The 24,113-nt window shown below is 41.7% G+C and overlaps 2 protein-coding genes across 5 annotated transcripts in view; both read left to right on the forward strand.

Moving 5' to 3' along the window:
* The first annotated feature begins 22 nt into the window (after positions 1-22).
* sec31a (SEC31 homolog A, COPII coat complex component) lies at positions 23-18,500 on the forward strand. Of its 4 annotated transcripts, XM_034896060.1 has the most exons (28): positions 30-318; positions 1,974-2,053; positions 3,042-3,165; positions 3,262-3,460; positions 3,949-4,044; positions 4,317-4,457; positions 4,558-4,700; positions 5,019-5,118; positions 5,215-5,376; positions 6,196-6,348; positions 6,439-6,669; positions 6,763-6,837; positions 6,962-7,003; positions 7,996-8,320; positions 8,705-8,839; positions 8,915-9,093; positions 9,257-9,383; positions 9,540-9,685; positions 10,613-10,786; positions 11,287-11,547; positions 12,091-12,195; positions 13,142-13,244; positions 14,037-14,348; positions 14,972-15,027; positions 15,121-15,348; positions 16,350-16,469; positions 16,563-16,634; positions 17,428-18,500. In XM_034896060.1, the coding sequence occupies exons 2-28, from the start codon at positions 1,975-1,977 to the stop codon at positions 17,605-17,607; spliced, it is 4,068 nt and encodes a 1,355-aa protein (XP_034751951.1). In that variant the 5' UTR covers positions 30-318; position 1,974; the 3' UTR covers positions 17,608-18,500. The 4 variants fall into 4 exon arrangements, with proteins under 4 accessions (XP_034751954.1, XP_034751952.1, XP_034751953.1 ...); XM_034896061.1 differs by lacking the exon at positions 12,091-12,195 and having other exon boundaries at positions 26-318; XM_034896062.1 differs by lacking the exon at positions 14,037-14,348 and having other exon boundaries at positions 27-318.
* A 4,014-nt stretch (positions 18,501-22,514) lies between these two features.
* The window catches only part of tmem150c (transmembrane protein 150C), a 4,575-nt gene continuing 2,976 nt past the window's right edge, over positions 22,515-24,113 (forward strand). The window contains exons 1-3 of the mRNA XM_034897002.1: positions 22,515-22,798; positions 22,979-23,077; positions 23,663-23,716. Of these exons, the coding sequence (XP_034752893.1) occupies positions 23,004-23,077; positions 23,663-23,716 (128 nt within the window). The 5' untranslated portion in view covers positions 22,515-22,798; positions 22,979-23,003. The remainder of the gene's footprint in view (positions 22,799-22,978; positions 23,078-23,662; positions 23,717-24,113) is intronic.

The raw sequence follows: 24,113 nt of genomic DNA on the forward strand, positions 1-24,113 counted from the left end.
TAAACTATGTTGTAGACGATGTACAGCTAACACAGATAGCATGCTAGCAAGGATAAGCGCAGACGACGTCCCCCGGAAGCTGTTGTTCTTCTTCGTGGCAGGAGGAGACTGTTGCTTAGTGCCACGTTGATGGAGTCAGTGGGGACGTGGAAATCTGTCTCGAGTTCGTAGCCGGGACCCGGTAGCCTCTTCTCGCTTCCACAGCCTTTAACCCCGGAGCAAAACCGAAAGGGGAACCTGGAACAAGTACGGGTGGAGGGCTATTTTGTCACCTATTTTATGTTTGGTTTAATGTAAGAGATAGCAACGAAGGTAAAGGTAAGCCGCTTTAGTGAGGTAATAAGACCTGTGTGTGTGTGTGTGTAACTGTATTCTCACTGTTATATTTTGCAGACATCTAGCTGGCTAGATAATATCCGCTTGCAGCTGTAGGACATGTCCATGTCCTTGTCCTTGAGAAACACGGAAAAGTGATAATAAACTACAGCCCGGACAGTTTATTGCCTTTTGATTCATTTCTTGCATCCCCGAGGCGCCTTATTGCCATTGGTGTGGGGCGTTTGTTTGGCTGTTAGCTTGCTGCTATAGCTTCATACTGTACTTCTAGTTTTCCTATTGTCAACCTTTAATGTACCCCGACCGCTTCCCTCGGTTTATTGAGATAGATAGATAATGCACTTGTAATGTCTTTGCAGCGAAACAGCTCCACCATGCACAGCCCAAGTGGTCATTAGTGTCCGTCAAAGTAGGCCTGTGTCGGCTTCACTTTACCTACTCTGTTTATTACTGTTCCGCTGCTGAAGGCACTATATAGCAGGGGGAATAATAATAAAACCACATTACTGTCACGTGCAGGTAACATCATTACCAAAGACACTGACTAGTCTGCCTCCTATTTGTTTGTAGCCTCAGTTTTCGGTTTATTATATAAAGGTACAGCTAGCTAAAACCTAACAGCCCTGATATAAAACCCTACTTAGTGAAGGTTATAATGTTTTTGTTTTCAACTGTTTAGATAGGTGTTTGTTTAACTGTACAAGGATTTTTGAGGATGTGTTTCTGTTATTTTGTCCACATTTGTATCAATGAGTGTAGAGTAACAAACACCTCCCTGTATGATGCTCTTCTGTATTCAACAGCACCACAATCTGCATCTACCAAAACGAGCATAAAACACATATTTAAACCAATTAATACTCAAAATAAGCCTTATAAAGGAGGATTTACTCCAGGACTGTTGTATTCTACTGCATTAGTTTTAGCTACGTGCACCTAATACAGTATATTGGCACCTGAGCGTACATGCACATATACATGGACATGTACTTTGTCAGTGTTATAAGATGCTGTAGTTCTTTCTGTGAAAAGATCTTTTGCCCACTGCCATTATGTTTTAAGTGGAGGATAAAATTCAAGTCTTGTTCTGTGTTGTGGGCAAATTAAGTGGTTATTTTTCCCAAATGTCTCTCTGTTGCTATCCTGCCATCGTGGCTCACTAATGAAACACTGTTTAGGAAACGCAAAGACATTAAATTCATACAGTATGAAGTAGTGTACAAAGGAATCTCATTAGGACAGCCGCTATGTAGAGAAGGAACAATTACAGGGACCAATAACTCTGTCAATGTCCACATGGGGATGAGAGGGTGGATTTTAAGACAGACTTGAAAAATGTGAACCAATTTTTATACAGATATGCATATTATAAAAGAACATTGTATCTCGTGTTATCTTTGGTATTATTTCTGCATAAGCTAAGGTCTTAATTCTCATACATTTCTGATTCAATATCATTAAGGTTAGGGGATTTAAAAAAAGGAAATCCATATGTTAAGAGAAATTCTGAGATTGTAATTGATTGATATAAGATCACTCTAACAAAGACCACTTTTAATGTTTCACTATTATTTTATCCCATGCCTAGTTATAATTACAGCATGCTCCTTTTTAAAGTGCATGTTTTCCCCCCCCAGGATGAAACTTAAAGAGATCAACCGCACAGCCATCCAGAGCTGGAGCCCTGCACAGCACCACCCCATCTACCTAGCAACAGGTATGGCCACGCAGCGAGCAGCCGCACACGCCTGCTGCTGTATCTGGTTCGTTGGCAAGCCACTTAAACTAATCAGTCACGGAGAATGATCTGGAATATGGCAATATCAAAACATGATGCCGTACCATGCAGTATAAATGGCTTAGTTTATTTGACATGTGCCTTGTGATCTTTGCTGGAAAGATGCAGGAGTCCAGGACTAAGTGACATTTTGGGTTTAGATTAAAAATGAAATCCTTTAATGATCATAGTGATAATAATGATATTAAAAATAATAATTCAGAATACAGTAGTTTTAGTCTATTTGTTTGATGTTACCACTTTTTCTTATTTCTTATCTTTTTTGGGGGGCATCTTTTAGCACGGCATGGATAAAAGTGCCATTGATTTATTCCGCGATCACTTTCCATCCAACTTCATTGTCTGCCCTTGTCAAAATGTCTTGGACTCTCCTTTCAGTTAGGTTTTCCTTTTGTCTCCATTTCAGCCAGTTTCCTGTTATGTCCCCCCTATTCATATAATACACTTACATTAGTTAGATTGTTGTTAATTGCTACAGTGGAGATTGAGGGTTTCTCACAAATATAACGGCCCTTTTAAACATTATTATTACACATATTTTGCAGAATAGTGTATCACTGACTAAATCGCAAAAGATTTTCTAGATCAAGGTCCCAATTCGATTAGGTCAGGGAAACTCAGTTACAACAGCAATTTTGCTTTGATAACAAATATATCCTTAGAGAATTTATGTTGTAAATTGTACAAGACATAAGCAACCCTCAAATTATTTTTATTATGAGCGAGGTTAAAGTTAGTTTTACATAAATAATTGACCCCCATAAAGTTAGTTTAAAGTACTTTTCCTTGGTGAAAAGTCATTTTATTGATTTTATTAATCAATCTCAGATAATTCAGACAAAGATCGATTTTACAAGCTACAAGCCTTATGTAGTATGTGCCACAACAACGTGCTTTCTTTCTTTAGGAACATCAGCCCAGCAGCTGGATGCCTCCTTCAGCACCAATGCCTCCTTGGAATTTTTCGAGCTGGACTTGACTGAGCCATCTCTGGACATGAAGTCGTGTGGCAGCCTCTCCTCCTCTCACAGGTACTAAAAGCTGCAGGCTACATTCACGTTGTTCACTCTTTCCTTTTTCATTGCAGCTGTTCATCACACACGCTTTGTCCTTCTTTCTCCCTGCAGATACCACAAACTGGTGTGGGCTCCCTATGGAATGGACGACCAAAGTCACCCCTCTGGGGTCCTCATTGCAGGCGGCGAGAACGGCAACGTCATCCTGTACGACTCTGCAAAAATCATGGCTGGAGAGACCGACGTGATCATTGCTGAGAGTGACAAGCACACAGGGCCAGTGAGAGCTCTCGACGTCAACCCCTTCCAGGTATGATCCATTTTTTAAATATTTTGTTTTAAATGGTCTTTACACCCCAATAAATAAGTTATGGGCTGCTGTAATCCGGTAACACCAATCGCTGCCTCGCGGTCTTCTTGGAAAGAACCAATAAAATGCCTCCTTTCCTCGCTGGGCCTACTCTACTCTTCTCGCATAACGAGCTTGAGTTCAGTGCTCGTTGTCACTGCAAGTCTGCTGGAGAATGGAGGGAAAAGTTGCCAGTTACTTGCAGCCGTCCGCCCTGGTAAAAAGGCAAACAGAAGAAAGATTTAAGTTGAAAAAGTGGAGAACACGCGCACGTCTGTGTGTGTGTGAGGCGGAGCCCCAAGGGAGATGCTACTTTAAAATCTTGTTAGCTTTTTAACGGTACCAACCCTGCCTTTAAGTCTAGTGTCAGTGGGCTTAATAGTATCAGCATGCATTCAGTTTAAAACATATGCAGTAACTCATCTTTTATTTTTTCCTCGCTGCTGCAGACAAACCTGGTTGCATCAGGTGGGAACGAGTCTGAAATCTACATCTGGGACATGAACAACTTTGGCTCTCCAATGACACCAGGCCCTAAAACTCAGGTAGTTTCTCTGCTCCCTTAACTACATGTTTGTAAATATCAATGATTCATTTTAATGTACTTAATGTATCCTTTCCAGTGTTAAAATTGGAAGTCTTTGGTGTGAATCTTTTAACTTCTTACATGTCATTTGTCAGATGTCTTCAGAATAAATGATAATATATGTTCAAACATTGAGCAGTTTTTCTTTTATATAAACTGTATAGTTGTATGCACCCAAATCATGTTTGTAACAGTTTGGAGAACTCTAATGAATGTGTTTTTGTCTTAAAGCCTGTTGAAGACGTCAGCTGTGTGTCGTGGAACAGACAGGTCCAACACATCCTGGCCTCTGCCTGTCCGAGTGGCCGAGCCTCAGTGTGGGACCTCCGCAAGAATGACCTCATCATTAAAGTCAGCGACCACAGCAACAGAGTACGTTGTTCCTTCTCGCTCGGATGTTGTCTTGGACACAAATTGTTGAATCTTCTCACTAAACATGTCATCTTTTGTGTGCATGTCTCTGTTTATTTAGATGCATTGCTCCGGTCTGGCTTGGAACCCAGAGGTGGCCACTCAGCTGGTCTTGTCGTCGGAGGACGATCGGATGCCAGTCATCCAGATGTGGGACTTACGTTTTGCTACTTCTCCTTTCAAGATTCTAGAGAACCACACACGGTAAACATGCCGGTTTAATTTGGCGCCTAAGTGGCATAAAGCTTTACTTGATTTTTGTTATTGTTGCTGATATTTCATATTTTTTTCATTGTCAACAAATGATTAAAAAATTACAAGTACAACCAGTGGACTTGGAGATGAGAGTCACAGAAAGACTGGGAAAGTCAGAAAGTGTTCAGAGACGGACTAACACATTGTTGGTTTTGGTCTTTTCCATGGGATTTGATGACCATAAGTCAGACACAACCTATTGCCAGCCCTGTCCCTTAAACATCCGGTGGCTTTTTAAGACCCAACTGTACTGTTCTTTATGAACAGGGGCGTCCTGGCCATTGCCTGGAGCTTGGCTGATCCGGAGCTGCTCCTGAGCTGCGGGAAGGACAACAGGATTCTGTGCTGGAATCCAAACACAGCAGAGGTAAAAATGTAGTATAAATGTTTTATCAACACAGCCGAAGTAGATGAAACAAACCTCCACTGTCCCCGATGTAAGCAAAACATCTTGATTCCTCAGGTGCTGTATGAGTTGCCCACCAGCAATCAGTGGTGCTTTGACATCCAGTGGTGTCCCAGGAACCCCGCGGTGCTGTCGGCTGCAAGCTTCGACGGACACATTAACATCTACTCCATTATGGGAGGCACCAACCAGGCGCAGAGCCAGAGACACGCTGACCAGGTGAGATTACAGCTCCGGACACCAAAGAAAACCTGTTTGTCTGCTGCAAACAGTTGTATAGATAAGAGGTGATCTTGATGTTTAATTTATGGAATATCACAGTACTTTGAAGAGATGACAGGCTAAAAGATATATAATTAGGTCAAGTCCCCTTACGGACCAAAGTACGGAGTGTGGACTGGTGGCTGGAGAAATGCCAGTTCACCTCCTGGGCACTGCCAAGGTGCTCTTGAGCAAGGCACCGGACCCCCATTAACTGCTCAGGGCGCCTGTTCAGCAGTCGCAGCCCACCAACCCACTCACTCTGACGTCTCTCCATGTGTGCATGGAACAGGACCAGAGCATGTGTGTGTACTTCAGGCCTGTGTAACAATAGAGTGTAAATTGTAATTTCAATGAAGAGCATAAATTATAAGATTTCTGCAAACGTTGTTGGAAAAATAAACTGCTATTCAGTGACGCACAGTTAGGCTACTGATATTTCAGAGCAAAGGTCGGACCACAGATTCTAACTCGCTCAAACCTCAGTCAGACAGAAGATCAATGAGGAAGTCTCGACTGGAAATGTCATTGTCGTCTTTTATTTTGCAACTGCTGCTGTTGTTATCAATGACTTTTTGAAATACTATGTGATCGCTTGATGCTGTTAGGCATTTGGCGAGCAAACCACCAGTTCAATTAACACTTCTTCTTGTATTGAGCTATTCAACCTTTGTCAGAATTCCCTTTTTTAGAGCTCCACATCATGAACTTGGCTGTAAATTAGATTTCAGGCATCGAGCCTTTGTGTCTTAACGCGACTCTGGGTTTCTGTTACAGATTAGCAACTCGTTTGGGAACATGGATCCTTTTGGGACAGGACAAACTTTGCCCCCGCTGCAGCTGCCCCAGACTCCTGCCCCGCCAGCTACAGTCAACCCCCTGAAGAAGCCACCCAAGTGGATCCGCAGACCTGTAGGAGCCTCGTTTGCTGTGAGTCCCGTTTTCTATACTTTTAATGAGATGAGAGGAGTTTGTTGTTTTACCATCTGAAACACTCCTTTGGTTCTTGTTCCATCCTAGTTTGGTGGGAAGCTGGTGTCTTTGGAGAACCCAAAGCCGAACCCACAGCAGCCTCAGCAGCCCGCTTCACATGTCGTGCACGTCAGCCAGGTCATCACAGAAACAGCCTTTCTGAAGCGCTCCGATCAGCTGCAGGCCACTCTGAGTGCAGGCAGCTTTGTGGGTTTCTGCCAGGGAAAGATCGATGCAGCTGGAAATGAGTTTGAAAAAACTCTTTGGTCTTTCCTCAAGGTATGAAAAAATCTTGGAAATATATATACTGTAGTTTTCAGTAAATAATGCTGTCATCCGTTAAGTTGTTAGGTGACTATTTTATGTTTTCAGGCCAATTTTGAAAGTGATATCCGAAGCAAGTACCTGGAACTTCTGGGGTACAACAAAGAGGAGCTAGCCTTAAAGGTGGGGTGTATTTTCTAGGCTGCTGTACACCACTATATATTTTGCTCAATATGTTTTCTGCTTAATACTCGTATTACATGTCTTTCAGTACATCTTGTGATACATGTGTCATTTTTGTTGTCAGATATCCGCAGCACTAGAAGAAAAGCCTGCTGTCCCTCCGCAGGTAATTTTCTCGATGGCAGTTACTCTTACGATGCATTTTAAAGGAATAGTTTGACATTTTGGGAAATGTTCTATAGAAGAGAGATACCACTCAGCCAGCTTGGCCGGCCGCACCTCACACATTATTTTTTATTTTTTTGATCCATACAAAAACTGAAGTGATAATTTTCCGTAAAACACGTCTTAGTAGTAGTGTTTTAGTGTCTGTGCAGTGACTTCCTTGGGTTGTGACAAGACTCCAGCAGAGATTTAAGGAAGTTGACTCAGGCCCAAACGTAGTTGCGTCTTCTGTGAATTTAAACAAGATATAATGGATGGATATCTGATAAGCAGATATTTTTGCCTTTAAACAAAACTAGGCTAGCCATTTTCCCTTCTTCTAGTCTTGCTATGTTTAGCAAAAAGTCTCCTGGCTGTAGCTTCATATTTAACACAAAAACAGAGAATAGTATCAAACTTCTCTTCTAACGCTCAGCAAAAAAAAAGGGCATTTCTCAAATATTTTACTTTTACCAATTATCTCCATTTCGTGTAGCTCATGTTGATGAAATATAATAGTGCATAATGTAGTTTTTTTTTTTTAGTAAATTGCTGCTCATTCTTTGGACCAGTATTGGCAGTAATTGGTGCCACAGTTCTTGGTTGTAGTCTCTCTCTCTCTTACATTTGGTAATAACAAAGTGTTGCAGGTATTGATAAAGAGGAAGCTTGTTCTCAGTGCTACAAATACCACTTCCCTTTTTGAAACTACTCAGAGGAAGCTTTGCACAGACTTTTCATTTTACAATCACAGTGTCCTAAACTAACCCGCCATGTTTAAATAGTTTACCCAGCGGTTTGTTTGTATTTTGAGGCGAGTCAAGCAGGTACAGTGTAATGGGAAAAACGCTATAGGTCCCCATGTGAGTGATATGTGTTGAATTTCAGCCTGCCATTTCTTCTTTACTTTGCAGTTAAACATTATATTTCATTCCCTGAATTCTCAATATTCAGGTGGAGGTTCCTGCTCCAGTCTGCCTGCAGCCTTTACCCGACATCAGCCTCATGCCGCCTACTGACACACCCGAGGCAGCGTTCGACATGATCGCTGCAGCAGTGGTGCCGCCTGTGGACAATCCTGAGGCAGCGTTCGACATGATTGCAGCGACAAACCTTCAGCCTGCTATGGCCACGATGGAAATAGACTCCATTCTCGAGCCTAAAGAGCCAGCAGCAGATCCAGAGGACGCTCCTACCAGCGATCCGGAAGAAAATGTGGACCAGGTTCTTCCAGAGGAGGAAGCAGTGGAAGAGGAGATCCCCTTGGAGGATGAGGAGGAAGAGGAAGAGGTAGACTTTCATCACTACACAATTTCACAGATCTTCTAGCCCAAATTGTATCTGTTCTAGGCTCTGCACACCGTAGTAAACACACATAGGGGATTTTAATTATCGATTGGTGGGAGTTACAGCTTCACTTTAACCTAAATTATTTTATTAGCATGGAAGATATATAAAAACAGGATTAAGGGCTTCTTGACCACTCAATGTTCATGTCCTGAACACTGATCAGCGTGATGTAATTTGCCATTTTGTGTTAAGCCTGTTTGTTCTTTTATGTGAAACTCTTTGTGCTGCTTTTTTTGTCCAGGACTCCCTTGTAAAAGAGATTGTAGGGGAAATATTCCTGGTAAAAAAAAAAAGTATGTTTCTCTGGTGTTTTAGGAGATGGCAGCACCAGTGGAGGAGGAGCGGAGTCCTCCTGAGACCTCAGCTCCAGCTCCCTCCCCAGCTCAAGCTCCATGTCAAACTCCAGCCCCAGCCCCTCCAGATGGAGTCAGTCTCAGCATCAGTCAAGGTAACCTTCAACCAGAGAGAGACAGTGGAAAAATAATCTGTGTTTGTAGTGTTTGACTGTTTGTTTTCCTGCAAGATGTAGACGGGCTGATAACGCAGGCCCTGCTGACCGGAGACTTTGAGGGAGCTGTGGAGCTCTGTCTCCATGACAACCGGATGGCAGACAGCATCATCCTGGCCATCGCCGGGGGGGTCGAGCTCCTACAGAAAACCCAGAAGAAGTATTTTACAAAAACGCACAGCAAGATAACAAAGGTACTTGATATTTTTTATTTAATATACTTTTTAACTCTTTAAGCGATATTATTGATCGGTCAAAGTTCTTATTGTCAGTTAGTGTTACAAGGCAACAACAAGGAGATTTCTTTTATAAAGTGAGCGTCATGATATGTCATGTACTTGTGTTTTGCTCCTGCAGCTGATCAGTGCAGTGGTGATGAAAGACTGGCATGACATCCTGAAGACATGTGACCTGCAGAACTGGAAGGAGGCGCTGGCCGCGGTTATGACCTACGCTCAGCCCGAGGAGTTCTCTGCCCTCTGTGGTTAGTTTAAGATACATACGTATTGTTGTTTGACAGACCTTACTAGACTACACAGTGTTGCTGACATGTTTTTCGTTGAGTCACTCCTTTTATTAAACCTTGTTGTCTCTCAGCTGTGAATGTGTGCTGTCTAACTGAACTCGTCTTGCTTGTTAGACCTTCTCGGGGGCAGACTTGAGGCAGCAGAGGACGCCCAACTCCGAGCCCAGGCCTGTCTGTGTTACATCTGTGCTGGAAACGTGGAGAAACTTGTGTCTTGCTGGACCAGAGCACAAGATGGCCACTGTCCACTCTCTCTCCAGGTGGGTCTCTTGGCCCGATGGCAGCGATCTAAGCGTAGGTGAAGTGAAGCGCCTGGCGCAGGTGCATTTTAGGGCGCGTACGAATCCATTCTTGAACGGCGGAAAAAAGTGTCTGTGCGACATATGCATGGTTCCAAAAGGTTATACTTAGTGTCTTTATTAATTCATAGTCAAGCATAGTGTGCACACGCTCAAGATAGCAATACGCCAAGAATGCACCTGAACACACCGCCCTGTAAGACCAGCATGCCCATGAGTGCACAGATGTCCGCTGGTGCATTTGCTATTTAAAGGACGTGTGCGCTGGACGGGGAATTGTGAACCTGCAAAACTGATTTCTTAGAACACTTAGGGACAAAATCTCTGTCAATCTAATGAATGTCCAATATTCGCTCCCTTTTAGCTTTTGGTCTGGTACCAACTCCTGCGGAAAATATCTGCCACTTTAGCTGCTAAATGCTGCACTGCATTCAGCGGCTTGTCTCTAACTGTTTCTGTCTGCTGTTAAGTGCTGAGCAGGTCGTGTAGAGTGGGCTTTAAGGCCTAGCTTCCTGCTGCAACTGAAGGGAGTGTTATTGAGAGCACTTAGAGGAAACCTAAACAGTAAAGTTGTAGGCCGGGCAGATGTACAATTAGCAGAAAGAGACTAAACACATTAGTACAGCTGAGGGATACTCAGTAAGTATTGAGGCTAAATTCTTTGTGTAGTTAGAAATAGAACCCATAAAACTTTAACGTGATAATATCTCAGTGTTGTGTTTACCTTTTGGTTCCGCTCTGGTGGAAACGTAAGAAGAGAACGAAAAAGAAGTGGCCAGATTTTGTGTTTTCAGCTTGTTCTGTTGCTCCCAACGGACCAAAATAAAGGCTGTAAATGCAGCTTGGAGCTTTCCATCTGCTAATGTGATCTGTGTTTCCATCCCTCAGGACCTGGTGGAGAAGGTGGTGGTGCTGCGGCGTGCAGTGGAGCAAACCCAGCGCTCTGGGCCCACTGCTATTGGCATCCTGCTGGCCGAGAAGATGAGCCAATATGCCAACCTGCTGGCCTCCCAGGGCAGCCTGTCCACCGCCATCACCTACCTGCCTGACAACACCAACCAGGTACCGCATCTGAACCTGTTCTTAGTGTCTAAATTAATCATAGGTGTGTTTTAGGCATAACATGCAATACCAGAGTGTCATTCTCTTTAAAAGTTGTGTGTGTCTGTTTTACTAATGAGCTGTTAAAATAACAGTAAAATGCTGCGTAATTGACTTTAGACCTGGTTTCTGTCTCAAGATAGCAACACACCCTGAATGCACCTGAACACACCTCCCTGTAAGACTAGTACGCTCATGGGTGCAGTTCCTATTTAAACAACGTGGTCGCTGGACAGTCTTAAACTATCAAAGACACTTGTGTTGGGCTTTGCGCCGTGCCGCGCGGGTGCAGGATAGCGCCCAAAGTGTTTTACGTTCTATTGTTGGGGGTTGTCTTAATATACGGGGCAATAGGTTACTAGGCTTCTGTGGAGTTCTTCCTGAATTCCTAGTTATTTATTCCTGAAGTGTAAAAAAGTACTAACATTTTAAGTTCATCCTTTCATCTTTTTACCTTACAGGTTTCCGTACAGCAGCTCCGTGACCGACTCAGTCGGGCTCTGGGGCAGCAAGCGGCGCCCGCTTCTGCAGCTCCGGTACCAATCCAAAGAGCTCAGCCTCAGCCACCTGCCCCGACTCAGACGCAGCACGCCTCAGCCCGGCCCCAGCATACGTTCACTCCGATCCAGCCCGCCATGGTGCCTCAGCCCACTGCAGCAGCTCCGGTGCCCATGCCGAAGCCGGCCGCCTCGGCCCCTGCACAGCCACAGTATTACCAGCCTGTATGTTTTACTGAGTTATTTTATCACGTAACAATGTTCACCCGGTCTTTTTCCTGTTCTTCCTCTAAACACTAACATCTACAAGTCACATACCAGAGATGGGGGGTCGACATATTAATGTTGCTCAGACTCTAACCAATCTCGTAAGAACCTTTCTCGTCTCCTAACTTTCTATAAGCAAAGAGCAACGGATGCATTCCCATCTTGAGCCGACTGTTGCTGACTAAAATTGCAAATAACCCCGGCGGCAGAGGAGATTTTAATGACTGTGTCATAATCATTTCATTAACGGGATTACCATTCTAACCAGGGTTTTAAATTACATGCTAATTCCTCAATTTAACTGTGAATTATTAATCAATAATGGGCTAATGAGGGGAGGGGGGAGAGTGAGAAGAGTTGTGTTTTTGTAATTTGAAGCCTGGCTCTGGTGTGTGCGTTGCGGTGGTATTCTGAGTCCCCCCCCCCCCCCCCCCCCCCCCCCCCCCCCGCACCATGCTGTGGCCATCATTGGTATGTGCCCTGTGTCTCTGTGTGCTTCAGGTGAGGGCTGCCTCCACTGTCACCTCCTGGAGTAACCAAACTCCCACAGCCCTCCCCAATGTCCCTCCTCCTCCTCTTCAAGTAGGCAGAGCCTCAGAGCAGCAGGTACCCTGACCGCCCACCCAACCCCCACACACATGTTTACAGATGTTGTTGACTTTATGATCGCAAATGAGTGTTCATTGATCGAATCACGATCGCAAATTTGATTTGGCTGCCGTGGTCTCTCTGGTAATGCCTTTTCCCCATTTTCCCCCACTTCCTGTTGATACCCTGGCTGTTTTTCTTTTACTCCACTGTGATGCATGCTCCACGTATTCTTTCATTTGTTTCTCTTGGTGCACTCAGTTATTGGGATTTGACTTTTCAGACATCCCTCGTCACACTCTTACACCACTCATGGAATGTTGTTCCTTGTTGGCAAACATAACGCTACTGAACTGCAGACAATACATGGATTTTGCTAAATATTTTATAACTATAAAAACTATTAAAACTTTCACCACTGAATATCCGCTTACAGAAAATTCACGAATTAGCTTCTCGTTTGTAGCAATTTCTGACTGACAAACATCGCCTGAAGCAGATCGTATCAGTTGCCGCTAATATCTGTATCTACTGACAATAATATCTTCATGGCGAGCTGAAGTTAACTGTGACACCACTTTACAACTGAGAGTGGCCTGTGTGTTTTTGTAGTTTCACCAGAGTGAGACGTCTGCTCTAGTTAAACAGTAGCATCACAAGTTCATCTTTCATTTATAATATATCAATACTTATAAACGTATATAATAGTTATTGAATCAGGACCTTCGGTATTTGGATCAAGTTGCAAAGAAAAGAATGTGTTTCAAATAATTGTCCTAATGCAGCTGTTACTTTTAGTGTGTCAGATACATATTTGATCAACATTTAGGGAAACATACAGTAAGTCATCTAAATCGGACAACCCTGCTGGCTTCAGCGTCTGTTGCAGCGCCCAGAGAAAGTTAAGTTGGAGAGTTCTTTATCTCTTGTTTAGAAAAATGGTTTCTGATTTGTGTTTCTGCAGGTGGAGCCTCCAGGCCCCGTGTATGGGATGCAACCGTCCTGCACAGCTGCTCCACCTCCACCCTCCTCCACTCCTGGGTACATGTACTCCCAACAGTACCAGCGTAAGTGGTTTATATATTCTACCCGTTCTTGGATATGGAAAGAAAAGTTTCAGATTAACGTTTGAGGTTATATGTCATCAGGCAACCTTTTCTCTTAAAATACAGGTAGGGATGGGCAATATGGCCTAAAATCCATATTGCAATATACATTGCAGCTTTTATATATATATATATATATATATATATATATATATATATATATATATATATATATATAAATAAAAAATTTCAAACAGGAAAAGGAATGAAGAAAATGTTTCATTGTTGATTTAACTTGTTCTGTTTTTTTAAAATTCAATAATTGCAATGTCTTTCCAAAGGTTAATGAGTAATCATGTGAAATATTTATACATATAAATATATAAATTTCCACATTGTCCAAAATCATTATGATTATTATTATTTTTCAAAATTGAGTAGCCCTATTTAGTAGTGTATAAATGTTATTTAATGGAGACAGAGCTGCATCAAGAGGTGGCATACGGACAACACAACCTTTTCTTCTGTCTTCATTAAAACACTAACAAGCATTTTCTTTTGGAAATGTTTGACTCTGTTGTACTCCGAGGTAGTAACTAACACAAGAGAATGAATGACTTTTCGGTGTGTTCATCTCTTTGCCTGTTGAGTTTTTTGTAACCCACAAGCTAAACATAAAGTACCTCAGCTTGCACTGTAGTGTAACAGTTGTATTAATACTCAGTCTGTCTTGTTGCACGATACAGTTAGCATAACATGCAACAGTGCTATTTTATTACTTACAGCATGTGTTGTATTCTGTGTGAATCGCAGCCTACCCCCAGGTCAGCCAGTATCCACCTGGAGCTGGGGGGGCGTCTACCTATTATCCTCCTCAGTACTCCTCCGCTGATGCTCCTCCTGCAGAGCCCCCCGGTTTTCTTTCTCAGTACACACAACCAGCATCTCCGGTCTATCCCGGGCAACCTCCCATCCACCAATGCCTGCCCTCCTCTTCTTCCTCTCATCCTCCTTTCTTTCCCACCGCCGCCTCCTCCTTTTCTGCTCCTCCCTCCTCCGGAGCGTCTTTCCAGCATGGCGGGCCGGGATCTCCTGTGTCTCTTCCTCCACCGAGTGGAGTCTCAGGTACACAGCTGGTCTCCGTCTCTTAAAGGAGAGAACAGGCCTCGATCTTTCTGATCATCCTCACAAATTCACTTCGCCTGTCTCTTCTAAAGCCATATACTAATTTACTCCCTCATTTAAACAAACAACTAAACTTTAACTTGTTAAGACAGAATTAGATTAATTTCGTAGCATTTTGAAAAAAAATCCAAGTGTCTTTTGAAATAGTATTGAGTAAAAGTTGACATATTCCAGTCTGTTATTATCCATCAACATCCATTCCTTTAATTTAAGTCTAAATAATTCCTAATTCCTGCTTTTCTAAATCAAACATAATAGGATATAAATGAGGTTTATTAATCATACATTTCAAAAATAACTGGAAAACTATAGTTAAGAAGTTAGTGTTAAACGTCAAAAAGTGACAAACGTTGAAAAAAGGCTTTAAAAGTGTTGAAAAATGGGACAAAACACGTAAGAAAAAGTTAAAAACATTGAATAAAAAACGTCCACAAAAGTGTTTGTTTTTGGGAAGATAACCCAAGGGTACCCAATCTTCTAACTCGGACACATTTCCATACATAAAATAGACTGGTAGTTTGAGAGAGTGTGAATGATTAGGAGTTGGGTTTTTCTTTCTGCAGGGCCTCAGAATGGCTGGAATGATCCTCCAGCACTGAACAGACCATCAAAGAAGAAGGTACGTCTGCTGACTGAAGCTCTGCATTCTGTCAGTATATAAAGTGTATGGACAGATAAATAAAACATAAAAAATGTGTTTGCCATCATTCAGCCGGCTCCAATGAACTACGCCCCTCCTGCTCCCATCATGGCTCCGCTGGGCGCTGACCCCCAGGCCCAGCAAGGGCTCTCTGGGCCCCCTCAGGCCATGGGCCCACATGGAGCCCAGGTCCCCTACTCAGGCATGCAGCAGCAGCTCTCCCCGCCAACCATGAACCCCACAATGCCCAAGACCAGCATGGAGGGGGCACCAGGAGCGCCCACCGGAGATGTTATACAGGTACACAGTTCGCCTCTGTCACAGAACAAGAAGATTACACCTTGAAAATGTCTCTTTGACTCAACAACACATTCTTAAGGCGCAGAGCTTATAGCCTGCGTCAGTGGCCCGGGGTTTATACTTGTACCGTTCTAGTGTGTCTCGTTAAGAGAATACTAGGGCCGACATGTGTGTGGTAGAGCAAATCAGAGAGTGATGGTGAGCAGCGTCTGAGCAAGTAGCGACTCTAGAGGCATAGTGAGAGGAACAAAGTGTCTGCCCTGTTCTTTCTGACCACGGTTAGAAATCTGCAGCAGGAGAAGTTCACCTTCTCCTTGATTTTATGTTTATGGAGAAGATGAACCAGGAAATGAGTTTGGGGGGGGGGGGGGACTGCAACACTACCAAGCAACAACGAAACAGACCAATCACAGCTGTTGCGGTCTGCTTCACAACAAAGTGTAGTTACATTTTTTTGCAAGGTGCACGTCATTCTACGGCGTATGGTCCAGCGTAGAAGTCCATATCTCCCAAAAGATATGTGCGTACCCACGGCCGCTTGCGTCAATTTAACCCAGGGGCGTAAATTGACCTTTAGGCTACAGCTACTCTACTACGTTTTCCATTTTAAGCATTTTGAGACAAAAACAATATCTGTCTAGGGAGGAGTTTAAGCTGCATTAGCAGAACTAATCTCATCCATATTAACACATCTGACATTGACCGCTGACATACACTGGGCATGCCGGTTTAAACAGGAAGCAGATTGCTAGACGTTACTCTGCGGTTGAAAATCATGGATGTACAAGTAGAAAATAATTTTGGTGAAAGAAGAACAATGGTGAAACCTACCTACAGAACCGATAAGTCTGACTGACCTTTGTCGTTGTTTCCAAAGTTTTTCGTTTGTGCCGTCCAGACTACAAAGAAACCTGGGAGTTTTTCAACCATAACGGGGAAATGTCGCTTTGACTTATTCACACGAGGCTTCTTCTAATCTTACTCTGTTTTACCCTTTTTAGACTCTGCAGTCCATCCCTGCTGAGAAGATCATGAAGAAGCCCATCCCCGATGAGCACCTGGTTCTGAAGACCACATTTGAGGGACTCATCCAGAAGTGCTTGGCTGTAGCTACCGACCCTGTGAGTCCGTCTGACGGGGGATGGCAGTTTAAAATATCCCTACTTATTAATTTATCTGGACTTGATGAATGTAATCGTTTTATCTTTTCACAGCAAACCAAGAGAAAGCTTGATGATGCCAACAAACGTCTGGAAGCACTCTACGACAAACTTAGAGAGCAGACAGTGAGTATCCAGCTCGGCTCGGCTTTTTACACAATGACGGAGTACAATAATAAATAATTTTGTTGAAAAATGATTTTCTTAAGTCTAGATTTTAAAATAGAAATTGATTTGCATTTATGGGTTCATGCAAAAACCACAAACACACATCTGTTCCTGAGTGGCACAGAGTGATTGGAGAGAACTTTCACCAATTTTCTCACATTTAGATTTTTCTTAGATTTGAACGAAATTCAAATTCAAAGTGGTATTTAGAGTTTGAAAGTTTTGCAGACATTAACTAAAACTAAATCAATCACAGGTCTGTTTGCCATACCAGTGTCTATTAGAGAACTTTGACTTCTTTCTTCTTTTTATTTTAAGATTATCTTTTGGGCATTTTTAAACCTTTTATTACAAAGGACAGCTTGAAGGGGAGAGAGAGGAGGGAGGACATGCCCCGGGTTTAAAAGCTGCCCTTTGCTGCGTGTCATCCCCTCATCTTTCTCCCCCTTTCATGTCTGTCTTGTGTGTTTTAGTAACTTCCACCACTCTTTTCAAGCCATTTCCAGCACCAGACAGCTGTTTTCTGAAAGAAAAGCTCTGATAAACCAGCTGTACAGCAGACGGATAAAGTTACTGGCTGGGGAAGAAAGTGGAGCATTTAGATATTTGACTTCAAACAGACCAAAACAGAACTAAATGGAACTGGTATTCACCTCCAAATGCAGTATCATGAACTTCAGTAACTGTAGTTGAGAAGATTTGCAAAGGATATCTAAGCTCTGATTTTTAACCAACGCTTTCTTTTCTCCAGCTCTCTCCCGCCATTGTTGGAGGACTTCATAACATGGCCAGGAGTGTCGAGGCGCGGTCCTACACAGAGGGCCTCAGCATCCACACCCACATAGTCAGTAACAGCAACTTCAGCGAGACGTCGGCGTTCATGCCCGTGCTCAAGGTGGTGCTGACGCAAGCCAACAAACTCGGCGTGTGATGGGGCCGAGAATGCTCTGAGTCTTTGACCCGTGGACGAAGCAGAGTAGTGGTCAGTGGTCAAGCTCGTTTCACAGGGAGCTCCATTTTGACTCGTCGTGCAAGTGACGAAGAAGTCCGAGATGTATGAAAATCCTGTTAAATTCTTTGTGCCATTCATGATTTCTGACGCAACACAAGCCATGCTATCAGTCGCACTCAGTGGTGAAAGTAACGTCTGAACCCTGTGAAAACAAACGCACACAAAGGATAACCGGCTGGAGACTAGTTTTATTTAAACCCCACTTTAGGCTACATTTACACTTTGATTTAAAAATGATTGTTTTTTGCTTTGTTTACGCCTTGCGTAAGACTACGTAACTAATGGACTCATGATGTTAATATGGACAGAGATGGGGCGGCCTCTAGCTCACCATGCAAGAGCATTCGTTCCATGTTCATCCACTGTCACTTTATTAAAGGGAAAAGCCCCAAAAACCATCTTTAAAGAAAAGATAATATAGACGGTGATTAGTTCTGCTACTGCAGCTAAAACTCTCGGACGGAGATCCTTTTTGTCTGAAAAAACTCTGCTTAAAAATGGAAACAGTTGTGTGGATGTAGCCTAAATCTGCCAACATGCTAACAACTAACACAAAATATTAGTTTAATTCAAAGTGGCAATAAATTAGCAGTAATTGTGTTGAAGCAAATCTAAAATGGCAAGCAAAATTTAAGGAAGGCAAAGCTTTAGCACATTGACTAAGGACATGAATAAGGAATTTATAAACTGGCAAAAGTAGGAAAAGCAATGGGAAATTCAGGAATTTTAAGGGCATTTCTTTCTATTTGTGTTAAGGTGATCAAAATAAATGTAGTATGGTTAAAGTTAAATCTTTTGGCTCACAACTGCACGATTGCACAGACAATTTACGGATTATTAGCTAGTTCATCTTTGTAGTCTTTTGATATTTGTGCACTAAAATAACAGTGCTTAACTTTTTGATATTAATGAACGTCCGGTACATTCGAGCCATCGCCAAATGAGTTGCTGCAAAGCTAATGAACACTATCTGACTTTCCCTGCGTAGAAGCTCGAGTGAAGAGAATGACTTCTTCTAAAGAGTCATCAGGTCCTCCTTGGCTACTAGCAACTGTGTGGATGTGGGGATGCATGCGCAATCACAGAAGGCTTGTATCATGCTAATGCTTTAAAGGTCCCATGACATGGTGCTTTTTGGATGCTTGTACATAAGCCTTAGTCAGAAATTCAGCCATGGTGCAGAATTACAGCCACTAGAGCAAGTCCCGCAATGAGCTTTCCTTAGGATGTGCCATTTCTGAGTCTGTAGCTTTTGAGGAGGAAGGAAGGGGGGCAAGGAATGTACTCATAAGGAGAAAGAGTCCAGCTCGGTCCATCTGAGCTTTCATCTTCTCCAAGGCAGAGCAGGATACGCAGGGCTCGGTTTCCACCTATCGCCATTTTATAGGCAGAGCTGGGGAAACTCATATTAATGTTAAAAAAAAACTCAAAGTGACATTTTCATGCCATGGGACCTTCAAAACCAGTAGTCCCATTAAAACACATTTAAGGCAAAACGTCTGCTTTTTAATGTACCTAATATGACTTTTGTTAGTACTCTACTCCCCTCTTTCTGCTTTCTCTGGCTTACTTTCACCATTGGTGTCACTACGTAGAACACATTGGACCAAGTTATGTCAGTGTGTGGGATATGGCAATGCATTGAAATCCCATTGGTCGGAACGTTAATGTTTTATTTCATTTTTTATTCTTTTTTTTTGTCAGTGTAATCATGAGGCTCAGCAGTGTGCAATGGACTTTTAAAAAAAAGAAAAAAAAGAGAGAGAGACTGTGCTTTTATGGGATTTTAACGTATGCATGCTTAAACAAACGCTAACATTTGTGTTTAATGGCATCAGAGATAATTATCGGCTAATTGATCCGACCTCAGAAGGAGACTGAAACGTTATTTTCATTAACGATAATGAGGGCTGGAGTCTGAGTGGTCAGCCTCTGTTTACGATGTCAATAAAGGAAAACAAGTCTTTGTTTAAGATTGACCACATGCGATATTTTCAATAAATAGTATTTATTTACAATATGATGTTGCGTCATTTTGATTTTAGTTGCTTCCTTTTGAATTAAATGTTACGTACATAAGACACGGCCTACAGCTAAGCTTAGTCTCCCAGATTTAATGTTTTTTTTACTGATTTTAAAGCATATTTTGGATAGATTCTGCCTTGGTAGCTTCTAGCAAATGTTCCAGAAAATGTTTCGCCAAAGCAGAAGATTACCAAATTAACTGGATGCACAATAAAACAACTGCATTATCTGTAAATGTTTCTACACATGAAGCTGCCACAAAGTTCTGGAGTTGAAATGCTGAGGCTTTTATTTATTATTTTCTTTTCTTAAAGTACTCCAATTTCAATATTCAGACTCTTTCAAGGCTGTTTAGAGCCACAACAGCAGCTCTGTTTTTGTTTCTCATGTTCGCCATCTTAGTTTTAACGTGTTAGCATGCTAACATATGCTAGTCAGCACTAAACACAAAGTGCAGCTGAGGCTGATGGGAATGTCATTAGTGCAGGGATGCAGCTAATGATTATTTTCATTGTTGATTATTTTCTCAATTAATCGATTAGTTGTTTGGTCTATAAAATGGTGAAAATTGTGGATCAGCCCAAGACAACGTCCTCAAATGTCCACAGCTCAAAGATATTCGGTTTACTGAAACAGAAGAGAGAAGAAATTATAAAATGTTCACATTTCCACAGCTGGAATCAGAGAAATCTTCTTTTTTATTTTAGAAAAATACTCAAACCGATTATCAAGACAGTTTAATAGTTGACAACTAATCCATTAATATTTGCAGCTGTAATTAATCACACATAGTCATACAACTAAATAATGGACCATTTGATATTTTGACCTGATGACACCAGAGGAAATGTCACCAGTTATTACAGTTGATTCTGAAGGGGAACATACATGCATGTAGAAAATGTGATAGAAATCCATCTAATAGTTTTAGTTTTTCTATTTAAGTCAGGAGAGAAGTGTTAGTAGGACTGTCCGCTGCTGTAGCTGCAGGCTTGACCTCTGCGTATAGATTCTGAAAGGCATGGCGAGCGCTCGGAGAACAACGAAGCAGGATACAGTTCTACTATGGTCCAAAGGTTCAATAAAACACACACAAAAAATATGCTTTTTCTGACAATCACAGCACTCACTAAGGTGATATGACCGTAGCTAGATGAGAAACAAAATAAAGGATTGGTTCAAGGTACTTTTTACGCAGATCAATTTGTGATACAAATTTAACATTAAAATGGATGAAAGGCTTTGTTTTTACAGAATGGGATGTAAAAACAGGAACACTGACATTTCCACTACAATTGTTCTTTTCTTTGACAGCTAGGTGATAAAGGGGGGAGAGAGAGAGAGAGAGAGAGAGAGAGAGAGGGGAGACATGCTGGAAAGCGTCACAGGTCGGGCTTCAACACTGGACACCTGTGTGGAGACGTAAACCTCTTTAACCCTCATGTTGTCCTCGAGTCAAATTGACCTGTTATCCTGTATCAATTTTCTCTTTAATTACCCAAAATAACATGATTGATTCCACACTCTTTGGGGTGATTTTGATGGGTAATTTGGGGGTGTCTTATTCAATTTCGTAGCATTTAAAAAACAAATTGAAGTGGTTTTGAAATAGTATTGAGTAAAAGTTGACATATTCCAGTCTGTGATTATCATCAACATCCATTCCTTTAATTTTAATCTAAATAATTCCTCATTTCTGCTTCTCCAACTCGAACATTAGGTATAATTTTCTATAAATGTTTTATATTGACCATAAATTCCCAAAAATAACTTTAAAACTAAAGTTAATACGTTAGTGTTACGTAGTGTTGAAAATGTCAAAAAAGGGACAAACATTGAGAAAAAAAAGGGTCAAAAGTGTTGAAAAAAGACAAAACAAGACACTCTTGAGAACTTTCATCTCCTAGTTTGTCGTGCGTCTCTTAAAATATACATTGAAATGGAGAGGACATCACTACAGTCAACATCTACATTATCACCGTTTAAAAACATCTATGACTTTTAAGATCTTGTTGTAGTTCATCCCTAATTAATCTAATAGTTCATCTAATTTTAACTGCTGCTCAGTTTGACAGGTGTCTAACCTCCTCTGCACATTGTCGTGCTGTCGTGTATCAAAGCCGCGGGACTAAACGGTAACTTATGTACAAATTCCTTGCTACTTTTACTTTACTTACTTACTTTATGACCGTTTGTACTTATACTCCACATTTCAGAAGAAAATGTTGCACATTTTACTATTATTTTTCACTATATTTGTTTGTAGTTACTTTGCAGATTCTGATTATTAAGAAAAATATGAATCAAAAAATGAATTGTAAGTTATTCATTTCACAACGTTTCTTTACTGTTACACCTCAATTACACAGGTTTAAGAGTAAAATTATTTGGGTTTGGCTCCTCAATATTGCAGAAGAAACAATATAACAACTATAGGCATTAATATAAATAATGTGCATATAATGTGTGAAAATATGCATATGGAAAAGCAGCAGCAGCAACATCAATGCGATGTACATATTAATGCATCACACACACACACACACACACATAATACTTATATCTGCTTAATTTGTACTTATAGTTTTGGAACTCTTAAGTTTAGTTAATTGCACTTTTGTACTTCTAAAGGAAGATTTTGAATGCAGGAACTGGTCTTGTAACAGAGTAATTTTACACTGTAATACTGCTACTTATACTTCAGTAATAAAAAAATCCACCTCTGCTTACAGTGTTTGATTTATTTAGTATTTAACGCTTTTATTTTGAAGGACAGAAACCCAAACCGGAAAACCTGTCTTGCCAGTATTACATCTACTCATATCTGCTGTATGAAACACAACGACAACACTACACGTTTATCAGCAATGAAAGAACTGTGGCGACATGTATTATCGACTATATCTGCAAGATAATGAAGAATAGAAGTTTGTGTAACGTTATTTACAGACTACGAACATAAACCCGAACCCCGGAGCGGGGAGAGACACCGTCAGCGCGGACAGGTAACCCCGGAGCGGGAATAGTCACCTTCAGCGCGGACAGGTAACCCCGGAGCGGGGAGAGACACCTTCAGGGCGGACAGGTAAGGCAGTTTTATCGACAGTTCACGACACTTCATTTACAGTATGCTGACAAACCACCAAGAATAACCAGTTTCCTACCCTTTTACGTTAAGTGTTTTCTTGCTTGCTCACTTCCTGTATCTCTCTGTGGCCTGTCCCCTATCACAAGAAAAGGTTTTTAACAGAACGGTATCTTCCAGACTGACTGGTGTCGGCGGAGACGCGATGTGGCGCAGCAGTCCGTGGGCTCTCCTCCCTCCCGTCTACGCTGGGCTCACTGCAGCTGGGCTGTGGCTGGTGTAAGTTAGCCAACAGACGACACACGAGTCAAGCTTTCTTTGACGGTTTACTGCAATAGTTTGGGCAGTGTGTTGGGGGGTTAGGCCTAAATATAATATCTGTGCAGTGGTGTGGCGGGAAAGCACCTTGGAGTTCTTGTTCCCCTGCAAAAATGTCAGTAATTAACAAAACAGGTTTAAAAACAACTATAAAGAAGTGCAAATTGTCTACAAAGAGACACACACAACTACAAAAAGACAAAGCAACTACCAAGAGACACTAAACAACTGCACTAATAAACAGAAATCGACTACAAGAAGACGAACGACGACTACAAAGAGACACCAAGGATTTTCAAAAGACAGAAAATGACCAAAAAAAAGATGCAAAACGACTACAAAGAGACGCAAGGACCTCAAGAAAATGCAAATAATTACAAAAAGACGCAGAATACTACAGAAAAATAGCCATATGACAACAAAGAGACACAAAATGAGACAATAAGACCAAAACAACTAGAGAAAGACGCAGATGACAGGTGACACTACAGTATACTACAAGTTCTGTTCATCTTTAATATTATATTCCCTCCTTTGTTCTGATAGATACTTTGTAGCTGTAAATGATGAGAAGATCTCACCCCTGGGTTCAACATACAGGTAAGAATAAGGCTGCACCATACCACCTAAACATCTAATCACGATTAATTGCACATTTTACATTGATAACGATAATTCCTTAATTAATTAATAATAACATTTTTGTAATTAATTTGTACCTCAAGCCCGGACAGAGTTGTTCAAAAAGGCTTTCATGTTTGCAGCACCTTCTCCTTGGAATGACCTACAGAGAACACTCAAACTACAATTTCTAATTTCCTTAAAGGTCTTATGACATGATGCTCTACATAGACCTTAGTGGTCCCCTAATACTGTATCTGAAGTCTCTTTTACATAGACCTTAGTGGTCCCCTAATATTGTATCTGATGTCTCTTTTATATAGACCTTAGTGGTCCCTAATACTGTATCTGAAGTCTCTTTTATATAGACCTTAGT

This window comes from Etheostoma cragini, chromosome 16 (assembly GCF_013103735.1).
Source record: "Etheostoma cragini isolate CJK2018 chromosome 16, CSU_Ecrag_1.0, whole genome shotgun sequence".
NCBI lineage: Eukaryota > Metazoa > Chordata > Actinopteri > Perciformes > Percidae > Etheostoma > Etheostoma cragini.

Coding starts and splice junctions, on each gene's coding strand:
- sec31a (XM_034896060.1), top strand. CDS start 1,975: ATGAAACTTAAAGAGATCAACCGCACAGCCATCCAGAGCTGGAGCCCT. Junction 3,461..3,948: donor TCGACGTCAACCCCTTCCAG/GTATGATCCATT, acceptor TCGCTGCTGCAG/ACAAACCTGGTTGCATCAGG. Junction 9,094..9,256: donor CGCACAGCAAGATAACAAAG/GTACTTGATATT, acceptor TTGCTCCTGCAG/CTGATCAGTGCAGTGGTGAT.